General features: G+C 38.6%; 2 protein-coding genes across 3 annotated transcripts in view; one reads left to right on the top strand and one right to left on the bottom strand.

The window, feature by feature from the left end:
• Window positions 1-1122: 1122 nt before the first annotated feature.
• On the bottom strand, window positions 1123-3218 carry LOC107681963 (transmembrane protein 107-like). Of its 2 annotated transcripts, none has more exons than XM_016478340.1 (6): window positions 3002-3218; window positions 2800-2890; window positions 2641-2708; window positions 1894-1994; window positions 1573-1669; window positions 1123-1448 (listed from the first exon to the last, which is right to left on the bottom strand). In XM_016478340.1, the coding sequence occupies exons 2-6, from the start codon at window positions 2884-2886 to the stop codon at window positions 1379-1381; spliced, it is 423 nt and encodes a 140-aa protein (XP_016333826.1). In that variant the 5' UTR covers window positions 2887-2890; window positions 3002-3218; the 3' UTR covers window positions 1123-1378. The 2 variants fall into 2 exon arrangements, with proteins under 2 accessions (XP_016333826.1, XP_016333825.1); XM_016478339.1 differs by having other exon boundaries at window positions 3017-3218.
• An 861-nt stretch (window positions 3219-4079) lies between these two features.
• Window positions 4080-12046, top strand: part of LOC107681970 (E3 ubiquitin-protein ligase HUWE1-like) — a 50012-nt gene continuing 42045 nt past the window's right edge. Inside the window, 15 exon segments of the mRNA XM_016478364.1 lie at window positions 4080-4133; window positions 7021-7070; window positions 8136-8205; window positions 8300-8398; window positions 8478-8684; window positions 8791-8943; window positions 9502-9564; window positions 10361-10438; window positions 10563-10610; window positions 10733-10901; window positions 11024-11124; window positions 11305-11455; window positions 11549-11676; window positions 11768-11908; window positions 12029-12042. Of these exon segments, the coding sequence (XP_016333850.1) occupies window positions 8161-8205; window positions 8300-8398; window positions 8478-8684; window positions 8791-8943; window positions 9502-9564; window positions 10361-10438; window positions 10563-10610; window positions 10733-10901; window positions 11024-11124; window positions 11305-11455; window positions 11549-11676; window positions 11768-11908; window positions 12029-12042 (1397 nt within the window). The 5' untranslated portion in view covers window positions 4080-4133; window positions 7021-7070; window positions 8136-8160.

Below are 12046 nucleotides of genomic sequence, written 5' to 3'. Positions count from 1 at the left end.
TAAAAAAAAAAAAAAGTTATTTGCACAAAAAAATGGTTCTACTTCTTTGGGGAAACAAAAATGGTTCTTCTATGGCATTTCTGCAAAACCCCCCTTTTGGAACCTTTTAGGAGTGTAGTGACTGTCACTGTTTATTTGTGTGTTTTCATCCATCTTAATGAAAGAGTGTGTGCAGTCCAGCTGAAGTCAGCTATGCTCAGCTCAGCATGTGCCTCGCAGGCTCACGGACTCATCACTCCTGTGAAGGACTAACTTCTCGGCAGTTCTACAGCATATCAACAAACACCTTGATGTTTGCTAAGAACATAAATATAAATGTACCCTTGTAAGCCGATGGAATACATAATGGAGGTATTTGGAGTCACATGAAATACTCCGTGGTGAACTTCTCTCTTCTTACTGCTCCTTTTTTCTATCGTGGGTTTAACTTTTAAAATGGGTTATTTTAAGCTACAATAAGGAGTGCAGCAAATATAGGCTACAGACTGGCAATTATGCTTGAAATAAAAATGATAACTTGTTAAAGTTACAGCGCATCTTGTGACTTAAGCAGATGGTTGGCTAATTCTCACTCTCATTCTCCTGGAGTTACCCACCTTCCACTTCCAGCTGAAATGTCAACAGATCATGATTACAGAGTCACATTCAGTGTTCACTCCAAATGTTTCTCTCACCCTGGAAAAATGAAATACCCTATACTCATAATTCACTCCAAAATTGTGTCATAATTTACATCATGTTGTTCTAAACCTATTTGACTTTCTTTCTTTTGTGGAGCACAAAACAAAATATTTAAAAAGTGTGGTTGTTATGGTCCTTAAAAGGAAAGTCAATGGGGTCCAATGTTCTTTTGTCCACTATTTGGACAAAAACAGTTGAAAAAACATTCTTTAAAATATATATCTTTTTCCCTCACAGCAGAAAGTAGATCATATAGGTTTAGAATGACACGAGGATGAGTAAATGATGACAAAATCTTGTTTTTAGTATGAATTTGGGGAATGCAGTTAGTATAAATTAAGTAAAAAAGTAAAATTCATATTGCCTGTGCTTATAATTAACAGTTTTTAGGGTACTAAAAATGTTGAAAAATGTGAAGAATGAACAGGCCCAGTTTGTCGGTCAGTTGTATCAAAATACAACATGCTTTAATTCATCACAATGTGTACAAGATGCGATATTTTCAAGAAAGAAATTTAAAGCAGTTATTTGTAACCACATAAAACCGTCAAAAAGTCTTCAAACATAATTTAGCAATCTAAGAACTCATGGAAAATGCTAATTTATTGTGCCTGTGAATATTATTCTGGTTTCAGGATATTCTGGTACGTCAGTCATGGAAGGACAATATCCGCCTGAACCAAGAGGGCAGAGATCCTCATAGAGGCTTCCTCTTAAATCCAAACACTACAACAAAAAGGGTCATCTCATATAGTGCTGGAATCACACTGAAATGTAGAGAGAAAACATGATTGCAAAAAGTTTCTTAAAAGACTAATTTAAAGAGAATTTATTAATAAGACCATTTATATTCACAGTAATGCATTGACTGTTACTTATTTACTGACTGACCTACAGAAGCCAAAGATCCACCAGTAGATGCTGCAGGTCCATTGCTCAAACAAGAAGAAGAGCAAAGCCACAGAGCCACTAGCGTGACATCCAATAGCTACAAAGTGATGGTTAAATAAAAATCTGTTCCAGTAATTTGATTATAGCATATCAGTAACAACCAGAAATGAGTAACTGCTATCATTGTGAATACAATGTAATGGTCAAACACTGCATTAAGAACTGCATTCGTTTTTGGACTGCTCTAGGATAATAAAGGTAAAGATATCCATCTTCTGAAGTGGACAACCAAGTAAGTTGAGCCTGTGGTGGTAAGGATACATAGAAGAGCTTGATTGTTGTTGAACATAGAGACTCCACAGAGGAACCCAACCAGCTCGACAGCAAACAGGCCCAGGGTCACAGATAATGCCACTACAAGGCTGCCCTCCAAAAAAATGGTTAGAAGAAGATTAATGAGTATATATATATATATATATATGAGACATCCCATTTTGGTATCCACATCAAAATAAATTTACAAAAGTGATTTTATATACATAGAAAGCATATTAAATGCAAGTAAAGTGTCTACTTTAATGTTCAAATAATTTTTGTGGGAAAAAAAATATGGGTGAAATAATGTTCCATCATCATTAACAGATATATATTAATGTAAAAAAAACATATTTTGACCTGTACTTTATAAAATGTATAAAAGAAAAAGTGATCAAACTAAATTTTATTATATTTTAAATTATTAAAAACTTCTTGCTGACATATGGGTAAAACCTGGTGGTTTGAAGGATAGTGGCAAAGATTGGTAAAGATTTAAAATGACAGGTAATTAGTTTTGGGGGCTGCATTGTGATCCTTAAATAGAGTTTTTTAAGTTAGGGTTTTTTAAACTTTGGGGAATTTAATATGTTTATTTAGGAAAGATGCACTAAATTGATCAAAAGTGATACAAAATATATATATTTTTTTTTTACTTTTTACTAATCAAAGAATCCTGGGAAAAAAAATGTACTTGTCATTGGCCTACATACTTGTGAAGCAATTGAGAATGCACAAGGCATGTTAACGTACCGTGTGTCCTCTAAGCTGTATTCTTCATTAGTGTAATCCAGTGGTAGGCAGGCTCTGACACTGTTCTCCTGTGGGATGACGGTTCAACACTTAATCACAGACCTGACAGCAATGATATCCTGCGATACAACAGTGATTAAACACAGGAGAAGTTCTTACCCGGGACCAGAATATGATGATGACTATTACAAGGTGCGCGATGAGAGTCAGGAAACGGGCTGGCACCAGACTGCTTACCACCGACATTGAACTAAACAGAAAACAACATCATGCGAGAATTAACTGTGCAAACGAACATAGCAATAAAGCCTTTATATGCATCTTGTAAATTCGCGGTTTACAGAAAAGTTGTGACACTAACCGCAGATGTACGTACCAGCTCTCTAAAAGGTGTTAAAACCTGCTAATATAGTTCAGTTGGCGTGCAGAAAGTAAGTTTGTTTCTAACACATGACAAAGCAGAACCTAAATATAACGCTTTTTGGCAACAGTTATACTTATCTCCAAAACCTGTGGACAGTCTTTCGCTATAACGTTAAGCTTCAGTTGCTACGACAACACTCTTCTTCTATTTGTGGAATCGGTTATGTACTAAAAACTGACCATTAAACAGCTTTTTGCTGCCACCTACTGGCAGGAGTCACTATGTGACTGGTTCTCATCATGCAGAGGGGACACAATATCTTAATTATTTATAAACAATTATATTTAGATAATTCGTTAATTTTTGCTTTAGAGAAAAAAAAATTCACTGCAGCATGAAATTCTGGCAAATTAAGCACAACTTAAATTCGTCCCATAAACAACTGTGTGTAAACTGGTGTTATTGGCAAATTCTTGAAATTAATCAAGATTAATTGTTTTAATATATAGACAGCCCTAGTGTGTGGTAGGCCTAGTAAAAAAATCTGAAAACAAATTCATGTTTTTGTTATAGCCTAATTTTAGCAGAAATACAATAGGGGCATTCACTGTTTTGGAGGGAATTAATCGAATATTAACTTTGACAATAGAGGCCTTAGAGTTATTGATAACTTTTATTAATAATTATATCTCTAAAGCACATGCAAGACATTTTAAGAATATTTTACATTATAATGGCAAACGCCTTTGCTGTTTGGGATTCAGGGTGTGAATCTGTGACATAGGCATGCACATTTTAAAATTTAATCATTATTTGTATTATTTTATCCTGTTTGCAACTGTTTTATTTTTTGACAGTGCTTTTTGAGTATCTGACGATGCACAAAGAAGCGAGCCATGTATGACCGAAAATGGATTATCATACAGAAATATTTCTTATTATACTGATGAATACTGATCATATTTTATATCGCTCAGTTCGCCTGTCTAGGAGCAGATCACTGAAGGGGCTGGTCTGCGTGACCACAGCAGGTTACTATTGGAGCAGAGGAAGCCAACTGAAATATCGCGAGATTTATATCCCCACTCGCTGCTGTAAAATGGAGAAGTTATGTTGAGGCGCAACCGAGGTAAGAGCTTAAATTAGTCTTTGTTAGGTGGAGACGTCTGTGGCTGATTCTACATGACCGTTAACACTATCGGACGGGTTTTCTCGCAAATTGTACGCGTATACTGTGGTTAAAATAAGTGTTTTGGATGGAAAGACCAGACACTTTGCTAATATAAACCGCCATTTTTAATTTGCAGTCAGACTGTCGAGCATTGTGGTGTGTTGTATGCGCGATGTGCGCGCGCATAGACTGAAATCTATTTACGAAATCTATTTTTCCGTAGGCAGAATCTCTAAAATGAAATGTAATAAACGTACATGAGTGAAGATTATGGGGAATTGGCGGATGCACTCATATGGTTCTGTAAAGGGATCACGACGAAAAGAGCATGTGAATGTGGTAGCATGTGCCTATGTGATAAATGAGTTGCACAATATGAATTTTTGTGTTGGATTTATGCATTTTCAGTCCTCACGGCCTTAAAATTAGGCTTCAGACGTTGTGTACTCTGGATATGGATGCTCATACCCATAAATATGCTGAGTCGTCAAGTCCAGCAACAGTCTTGACACCTACATTCCTCTTATTTGGCCTTTAGGGGTTTACATATTTCCGTCCTCGGTAATCTGTTATGTTGTCCAGTTATAGTATAACATTTTCTATCAGAGAAGTATCCACTGTTTATATTCCCCAATGCACCCCCAGAAATCTGTCTCATATGATCTATTATAGAGATTACTGCTGATGGATAATATGGGTCAGTGTAACCAAATTGACCCTAACTGATGTTGTAAAGTGCCCCCCTTCCAAAAAAATCTACATCACATTGATGTATGTACAGTATGTATTTGTGAACATTCCACCCTGTTTGTCTTGTTTTATGGTGTAAACTGTTGCTGATGATAGGAAGAAATGAAACCTGTTAATTCCAAACTACAGTATAGAGTATAACAGTCGTTTCCAATGAATGAGAAAAAATATTAAAATCTAATTTCAGTCATTCCATAAGTGTAATAAATTCATTTTCAGACTAGTTATTAAGTGAAATAATATTAGAATGAATAAAACTTATATTTGGAAAATATATATTTCATACCATAACTTCATATGGTTCATTATTATCTCTTAATGTAGTGCATTAAGAAAAAATATCCAGACTGATTGATTGCAAAATGCATTAACTTTTCTTTAAATTAAAGTTAGGCTGACAAATTCCATCATATCTCAAACCTTCAGTATTTAATACTTGTAAGTATTATTTCAGATAAATGTGTTTTTAATTTGATAAAGTAGACTTTAGCATCATGTGTGACACGCTACGTTCGCCCCAAATGCAGCTACGCACAAGTGCAGCAGTAAAAAGCGAGAAATTGAGCCGTCCACTGGAAGTCAGTGTTATGGTAGGCCCTAGTGGGGAATGATTCAGCGAGATATTCTGCGTTTCTAAACTAACCAACACATGCACGAGCATCTCGTCAGTCGCCACCGCGCGCGCCTCGCCGGCCACAGTTCATCGAGACGAAGCGCTTGCTGAAGATGTGCGATAATATACGCTACGGTACGGTTGTGTCGGCGTGTAAGCTCTGTGACAGACGCCGTTTTTGTGAGCTAGAGTTCTGAGGGAAGTGAGCGGGTTTGCCGGAGCAGGCCGGCTGAGCCGGGCTCTAGATTAGTCCAGAGCATGTGAGCAGCTTGGAGGAAAAATATGGACCTGTGTAGCTTCGCTCCTGACGAGTTCCGCCACAGTCGAGCCGCATATTAAGGATTTGGCGAGTGTTTGTTGGAAAAGAGGGGCTTTGGATGAGATTTCAACAGTGAGTAGAGGGATTGCGGGTTTGTGTTGACATGTTGAGGGGAATTATATGCTTGGTGCCTAGTAGCTCGCGAGCTCACAATCAACGGTCAAATTTTCCCACAGTCCGCTTACGGTAATTCCTTACAGTTTATTCAAAAACTGGCGATCATTGTTTTATTTGCGCCGTTTAATAGGAATGTCGTGACTATGTTTATCCGCAAAACTTAGCTTGCTGACTGAGGTAACGTTAGCTTTTTAGCAAGGAAATAACTAGCTAGCATGTTAGCTGTCTTTTTCCTCGAATTGTACTCCGTTTTCTGTCGTCTTTTCGTTAGAAATAGTTAATGAAATGACATTTCGAGTTATTGGTTTATTTCCAGAGTGGTTGTGTTACTTTCACTTGTACTTAAATTTGTTTGTTTACGGCGTTATAGTTTCGTTTAAGGTGAACGCTCCGGCTAGCTAATGTCATTGTAATTTTCGGTATTCGGTAACTAGCTGCTGTGTTGTTCTCTCGACTACAGCACACTTTGGTTCTCTGTCAAGAACTAAATTAGTGTCTTTCTTTAGTAATTAAGTTTGTTTAAATGGCATAGATAGATAAAATTTGTCAAATGTGTGGGCTCATTTTTCCATGTCAGGTTCTTTGATCACAGGCCAGTGCTTCTCTTTGGTCGGGTTCAAGGTCCTAAATAAGTTTGGTTTCTTACAAGGAGCCAGTAGGTTTCTAAGAACGCTACATTAACAGCCTCTTGTTTCAAAAAGAGCAATTTAACTGGTTAAATTCAGTAAGGACGTGTTGGTGAGATGCTAGGGATTGTCTGTGCCCAGAATCGATGCCCCATATCTGAACCAATGTGGGTTGCTTTTCCCTTGGCTTGCTCTCAGACTTTCAGTCTGACAGTTTTCTTTCCACTGACCTTGATTTTTATTCTACAGCTAATTAGTATGGGATTGTTTTTGACCATTTAGAAGAATATTTTTTTTGATATATATAGCCTAGTTTTACATTAATGCCTTCTGAGAGTTTTTGCCTTTGGCAGCAAGATCACAAACATTCTTATGTTTATTGTCGGGGATTGTTTCACTTTCGATCTTTTTTTACTTTAGGTTTTGCACATGAAAAATGCCGTTAAGTTGGAATTGCCAAATCATATACCGTAAGTATCTGCTTAAACATGGAGCTGATGAATGTTTACATTGGCATGAACATGTTGGCACTTCGGTCTACATTTGGATCTTTGATTATTCATATGTAATTGTACACCTCACTGCGCTTTAACCCTTGGTTATCTGCATTCTAAACCTCACTTAACACCAGGTGAAGGAGTGTTTCACACTTATTATTTAGAAACAGAGTTAGGGCCACTTTTGTGGTGTTAACCACACTTTGCGGTACCACACTTGTGCCGTGTGAACCATTGTGGTGTTTGAATGTTACGGTTACATGCTTAGCAACAAACATCTTGTGCTTCACATGCTTTAGACCAGGGGTGAGCAAACTCAGTCTTGGAGGGCCGGTGTCCCGCAGAGTTTAGCTCCAACCCCAATTAAACACACCTGAACCAGCTAATCAAGCTCTTACTAGGCATACTAGAAACTTCCCGGCAGGTGTGTTGAGGCAAGTTGGAGCTAAACTCTGCAGGACACCGGCCCTCCAGGACCGAGTTTAGGCACCCCGGCTTTAGACAGTCACAGAAACACTGTGTTGTCTAAACAGTAGTATGTTGGTGGGGGAAATGCCAAATGGTGACGGAAAATGTGTCAGTGTGTCAAAGAGATCATTTCAATCTTACCTTTGTAGTCTGAAAAGTCCATTCAGGAAAATCTTGATAGTACAGTTTGCCATAATTTGAGGATTCACAATGCTAGAGGCTTTATGTAAACAGATTGTGTGCTGCTTCCATCTAATCAGTGACACTGATAATAAGTACATAAATACAGGGTTTAGGAATGTACTGTGTGAAATGTCATGTTATGAAAACCCAGGATGAAATTCGGGTAAAGTATGAGAAGTATGAAACAAGATAACCTAGAATTTTGTTTACCCAGGTTTAGAATGAGCCAGGATTAACTTTTTAAGTGTGAAAAGTCATTTGGTCTTTTTTCATATGTGATACTCTGGCAATGCTAAGCTTAAATGTCACGTGGTGGCATGTAGATGAGTATTATTCACTGTTCATTTGACTGAGCTTCTCTCTCATCATTTGATGTGTTCTCTGTAGGAATCGAGTGTAGAAATTAGTGACCATGAAGGTTGACAGAAGCAAATTGAAGAAAACCCCCACTGAAGCGGTCAGTAAGCAGGATTTCTGTGCATTTGGAGTATTTGAGGTTGTGTGCACTTGCGTTTCCTCATAGTTGACATGTTCTTGCACTCCTCCTCCAGCCTGCCGACTGCAGGACTCTCATAGAAAAGCTGAAAGGATGCAGTGATGAACAGCTGTTGCTGGAACTGCAGCAAATCAAGACCTGGAACATTGGCAAGGTATATGCCAGCACCTCTAGCATCATGGTGTTTAATATGCATGTTCAGATCTCTAATGACGACCTGTTTCTCTTCACAGTGTGAGTTGTATCATTGGGTAGACCTGCTGGACCGTTTCGATGGCATCCTCTGTGATGCAGGGCAGACAGTGGAAAACATGTCGTGGTTGTTGGTGTGCGACCGGCCAGAGAATGGGCAGCTAAAAGCCTTATTGCTGGCGGTGCTCAACTTCACTGCACTGTTAATCGAATACAGTTTTTCAAGACACCTGTACAGCTCTATAGAGGTACCACAACTCCAGACTGATACAACAAAACCTGCTTCTGTTAGCCTTAAATGGTTTATTGCGAGTTGATTTTGAGCATTCGCTTTTTTCTTTTTTGTGTCTGTAGCACTTGACCACCCTTTTAGCATCATGTGACATGCAGGTGGTTCTGTCTGTGCTGAATCTCCTGTATGTGTTCAGCAAACGTTCCAATTACATCACCAGACTGGGCTCAGATAAGAGGAGCCCACTGCTCACCCGTCTTCAACATCTGGCTGAGGTATGAAAGCTTTACTTTGTCACGTCAGCATATTTATTTTCTCAGTTTTGATTGCTGAAGTCTAGAAGATTGAAATGCCAAGTCTGAAAGCAGCTGCATATCAAAGGTCTTTGAAATGCATGTGGCTAATACTGCAGCAGCAGTATGCAGTGTTTTACCTTTTTTACCTTTGTCAATTTTAAAAGTTTAATCCATGACTTGCATCTTTGATTCTAGTGTGAACTTTTGAATCCTTGTTGAAATTAGTTCAGTTGTTTAGTATCGGTTCTAACTAGGGCTGCATGATAAATCGCATGCGATATTTAATGCGCATCTTATCAGTAAAGCCAGTGAAAGCCCGCAGGTGATGGAGATTTACCGCTGATTACAGAACCGGCTTTCTGACAAGATGCGCGTTAAATATCGCATGCAATTTATCGTGCAGCCCAAGTTCTAACCAAAGCAGCATGATAACCTGGTTTTGTACAGACAGGTGCTTTCATGGTGACATTTCAAGGCTGATGCTTGTTATCTTTCATCCTACACCTTTTCCTGACTCTTTTATTCCCGCTGTCCTAGAGCTGGGGTGGGAAAGAGAATGGCTTTGGTCTTGCAGAGTGTTGCAGAGATCTGCCGATGTCGGTATGCTATTTTGTCCTATTACATATACTGTCATTGTAAACATGGGGGAAAAAACATGATAGATTTTAGAGTTGTGTGTGAGCAACATTAAGATGTTCATGGTTAAGTAGTAGGGATAACCCAGGGCTAGGCCCTATTGGACCAGTGTAGCGTTGTTACTAAATCCCACGTCCACAATCATTTTAATACAATTTTAATGCAAACTTATGTGACTTTCTAATTCATAACAGCTCAATTTTATGAATTATGATTTTCTTTGATTTAAATGTCTCTATGGTAAAGTAACCAAAAGGAGTGTTGGTTGCAAATTATAGAAAGTAAAAAATTCAGTTCTGAAATAGTAAATAGTAAGTAATATCACTCTCTATAGTATCATTTTAAAGTGCATTTAATCATTTATTGCTGTTTTGTTTTGTAAAACAAAAAAAAAACTTTTTATGGCATGTTAAAATGTTACTAAAATGACTATTTATGATGTTTTTGCTGGAGCAAGTGAATTATGATTTTCTTTGATTTAAATGTCTCTATGGTAAAGTAACCAAAAGGAGTGTTGGTTGCAAATTATAGAAAGTAAAAAATTCAGTTCTGAAATAGTAAATAGTAAGTAATATCACTCTCTATAGTATCATTTTAAAGTGCATTTAATCATTTATCAAAGTGCACTATTTATGATGTTTTTGCTGGAGCAAGTGAAAAAGTTGACAGGAAAAGTACTAACCAGGCCGTCCTTGTTTAGTCCTGCAATTTACAAGTTTTAGATTTTTTTTCCTGATGTGTCTATATTTGTGTTATGCAGAAATATCCACCGAGTGCCACCACATTGCACTTTGAGTTCTATGCAGAACCCAGCTCTGAGGTCAAAGTGGAGAAAAAGGTATGCATGGAGTCATGCTTCCCTTTATTTTGCCATTCTCGTTCAACATTGTTCTTTTTTTGTTAAGCAAACAATTCATTTCTTTGTGCTTAACCTTTGTTGTACCTTTTTGCCCTCTCAACAGTCAAGCAGTAATACGCTACACTACATTCATATCGAACAACTTGATAAGGTGAGTTCCCCTAGTTGTTTTCATTTGCCGTCCTTGTGGACCAGTTAATGGAAGCACATAGACCTTTAATAGCTATTGATTACACTTTAATCTGATTTTTGCTTTTCCCGGTGTGCCCTCAGATTTCCGAGAGCCCCTCAGAGATCATGGAGTCTCTGACAGCTATGTACAACATCCCTAAAGACAAACAAATATTGCTTTTCACACACATTCGCCTGGCTCATGGCTTCTCTAACCACAAGAGGAGACTGCAGGCTGTGCAAGCCAGACTGCATGCCATCTCCATACTCGGTGAGTTGACCCCTCTGGTACTGACCAAAATAAGTTCAGGTATTTATTTTCATGAAACTGCACTAGGTTCTTGCTTTCTGTCTAGTGAGGTTGATGTTATGTGTGGTTATTTTTTTTTGCAGTGTACTCAAACGCCCTCCAGGAGTCAGCCAATAGCATACTCTACAATGGGCTTATAGAGGAGCTAGTGGATGTACTTCAGATTACAGACAAACAGTTGGTGGTGGGTAGCAATTATTAATCTTTATTTCTAACACTATATGGCATATATGTACTTGTTGCGTTATTTAGAGTGATTGCCAAGAATTGGCAGTATTGCACTACTCAAAGATATGTTTTCAAAAAACAGAAAAGATGCTTTTAGATTTATTTCATTTATGAACCCTCAATTGTATTGTTACAGGACATTAAGGCTGCCTCTTTGCGCACGTTGACGTCCATAGTTCACCTGGAGCGCACTCCCAAGCTCTCCAACATTATCGACTGCACAGGAACGGCCTCCTATCATGGATTTCTGCCTGTGCTTGTCCGCAACTGCATCCAGGCTATGATTGGTGAGGAGATAGACTTTTAGCTCTAATTTCTTTACTTGAACCGTTTTCTTAGGTTTCAGGTTTGGTGACATTCTGTTCTTATTTTTGCTTCAGACCCACTTATGGAGCCGTACCCCCACCAATTTGCCACAGCCCTCTTCTCCTTCCTCTACCACCTGGCTAGTTATGATGCTGGTGGAGAGGCCCTAGTATCTTGTGGTATGATGGAGGCATTGCTAAAGGTTGGTACTTTGGTGCGTCCTCATTTTTGGAGCATTTAATGAGAAGGTGATATGTGAGGATGTATTGTGAACCGTGCCACTTCCACATCAGGTGATCAAGTTCCTTGGGGATGAGCAGGACCAGATTACCTTTGTGACACGGGCAGTAAGAGTTGTGGATCTCATCACCAATCTGGACATGGCTGCTTTTCAGTCCCACGGCGGCCTCTCAATCTTTATCTGCAGACTGGAGGTACTGAAAGCCCTCCCCAGCACAACTCGTTCAGCCCCTTGTTTTTCTGCGTAGACTATTCAGCTTTTTGCCCTCTGCCCTTTTGTTGACGGAATGTGACCCCATTGTTTCTTTGTGCAGCATGAGGTTGACCTCTCC

Source organism: Sinocyclocheilus anshuiensis, unplaced genomic scaffold (assembly GCF_001515605.1).
Source record: "Sinocyclocheilus anshuiensis isolate Anshui unplaced genomic scaffold, SAMN03320099.WGS_v1.1 scaffold2090, whole genome shotgun sequence".
NCBI classification, from domain to species: domain Eukaryota; kingdom Metazoa; phylum Chordata; class Actinopteri; order Cypriniformes; family Cyprinidae; genus Sinocyclocheilus; species Sinocyclocheilus anshuiensis.
The sequence above is the reverse complement of the archived record's forward strand: the minus strand, read 5'-3'. Positions and strand labels throughout refer to the sequence as shown.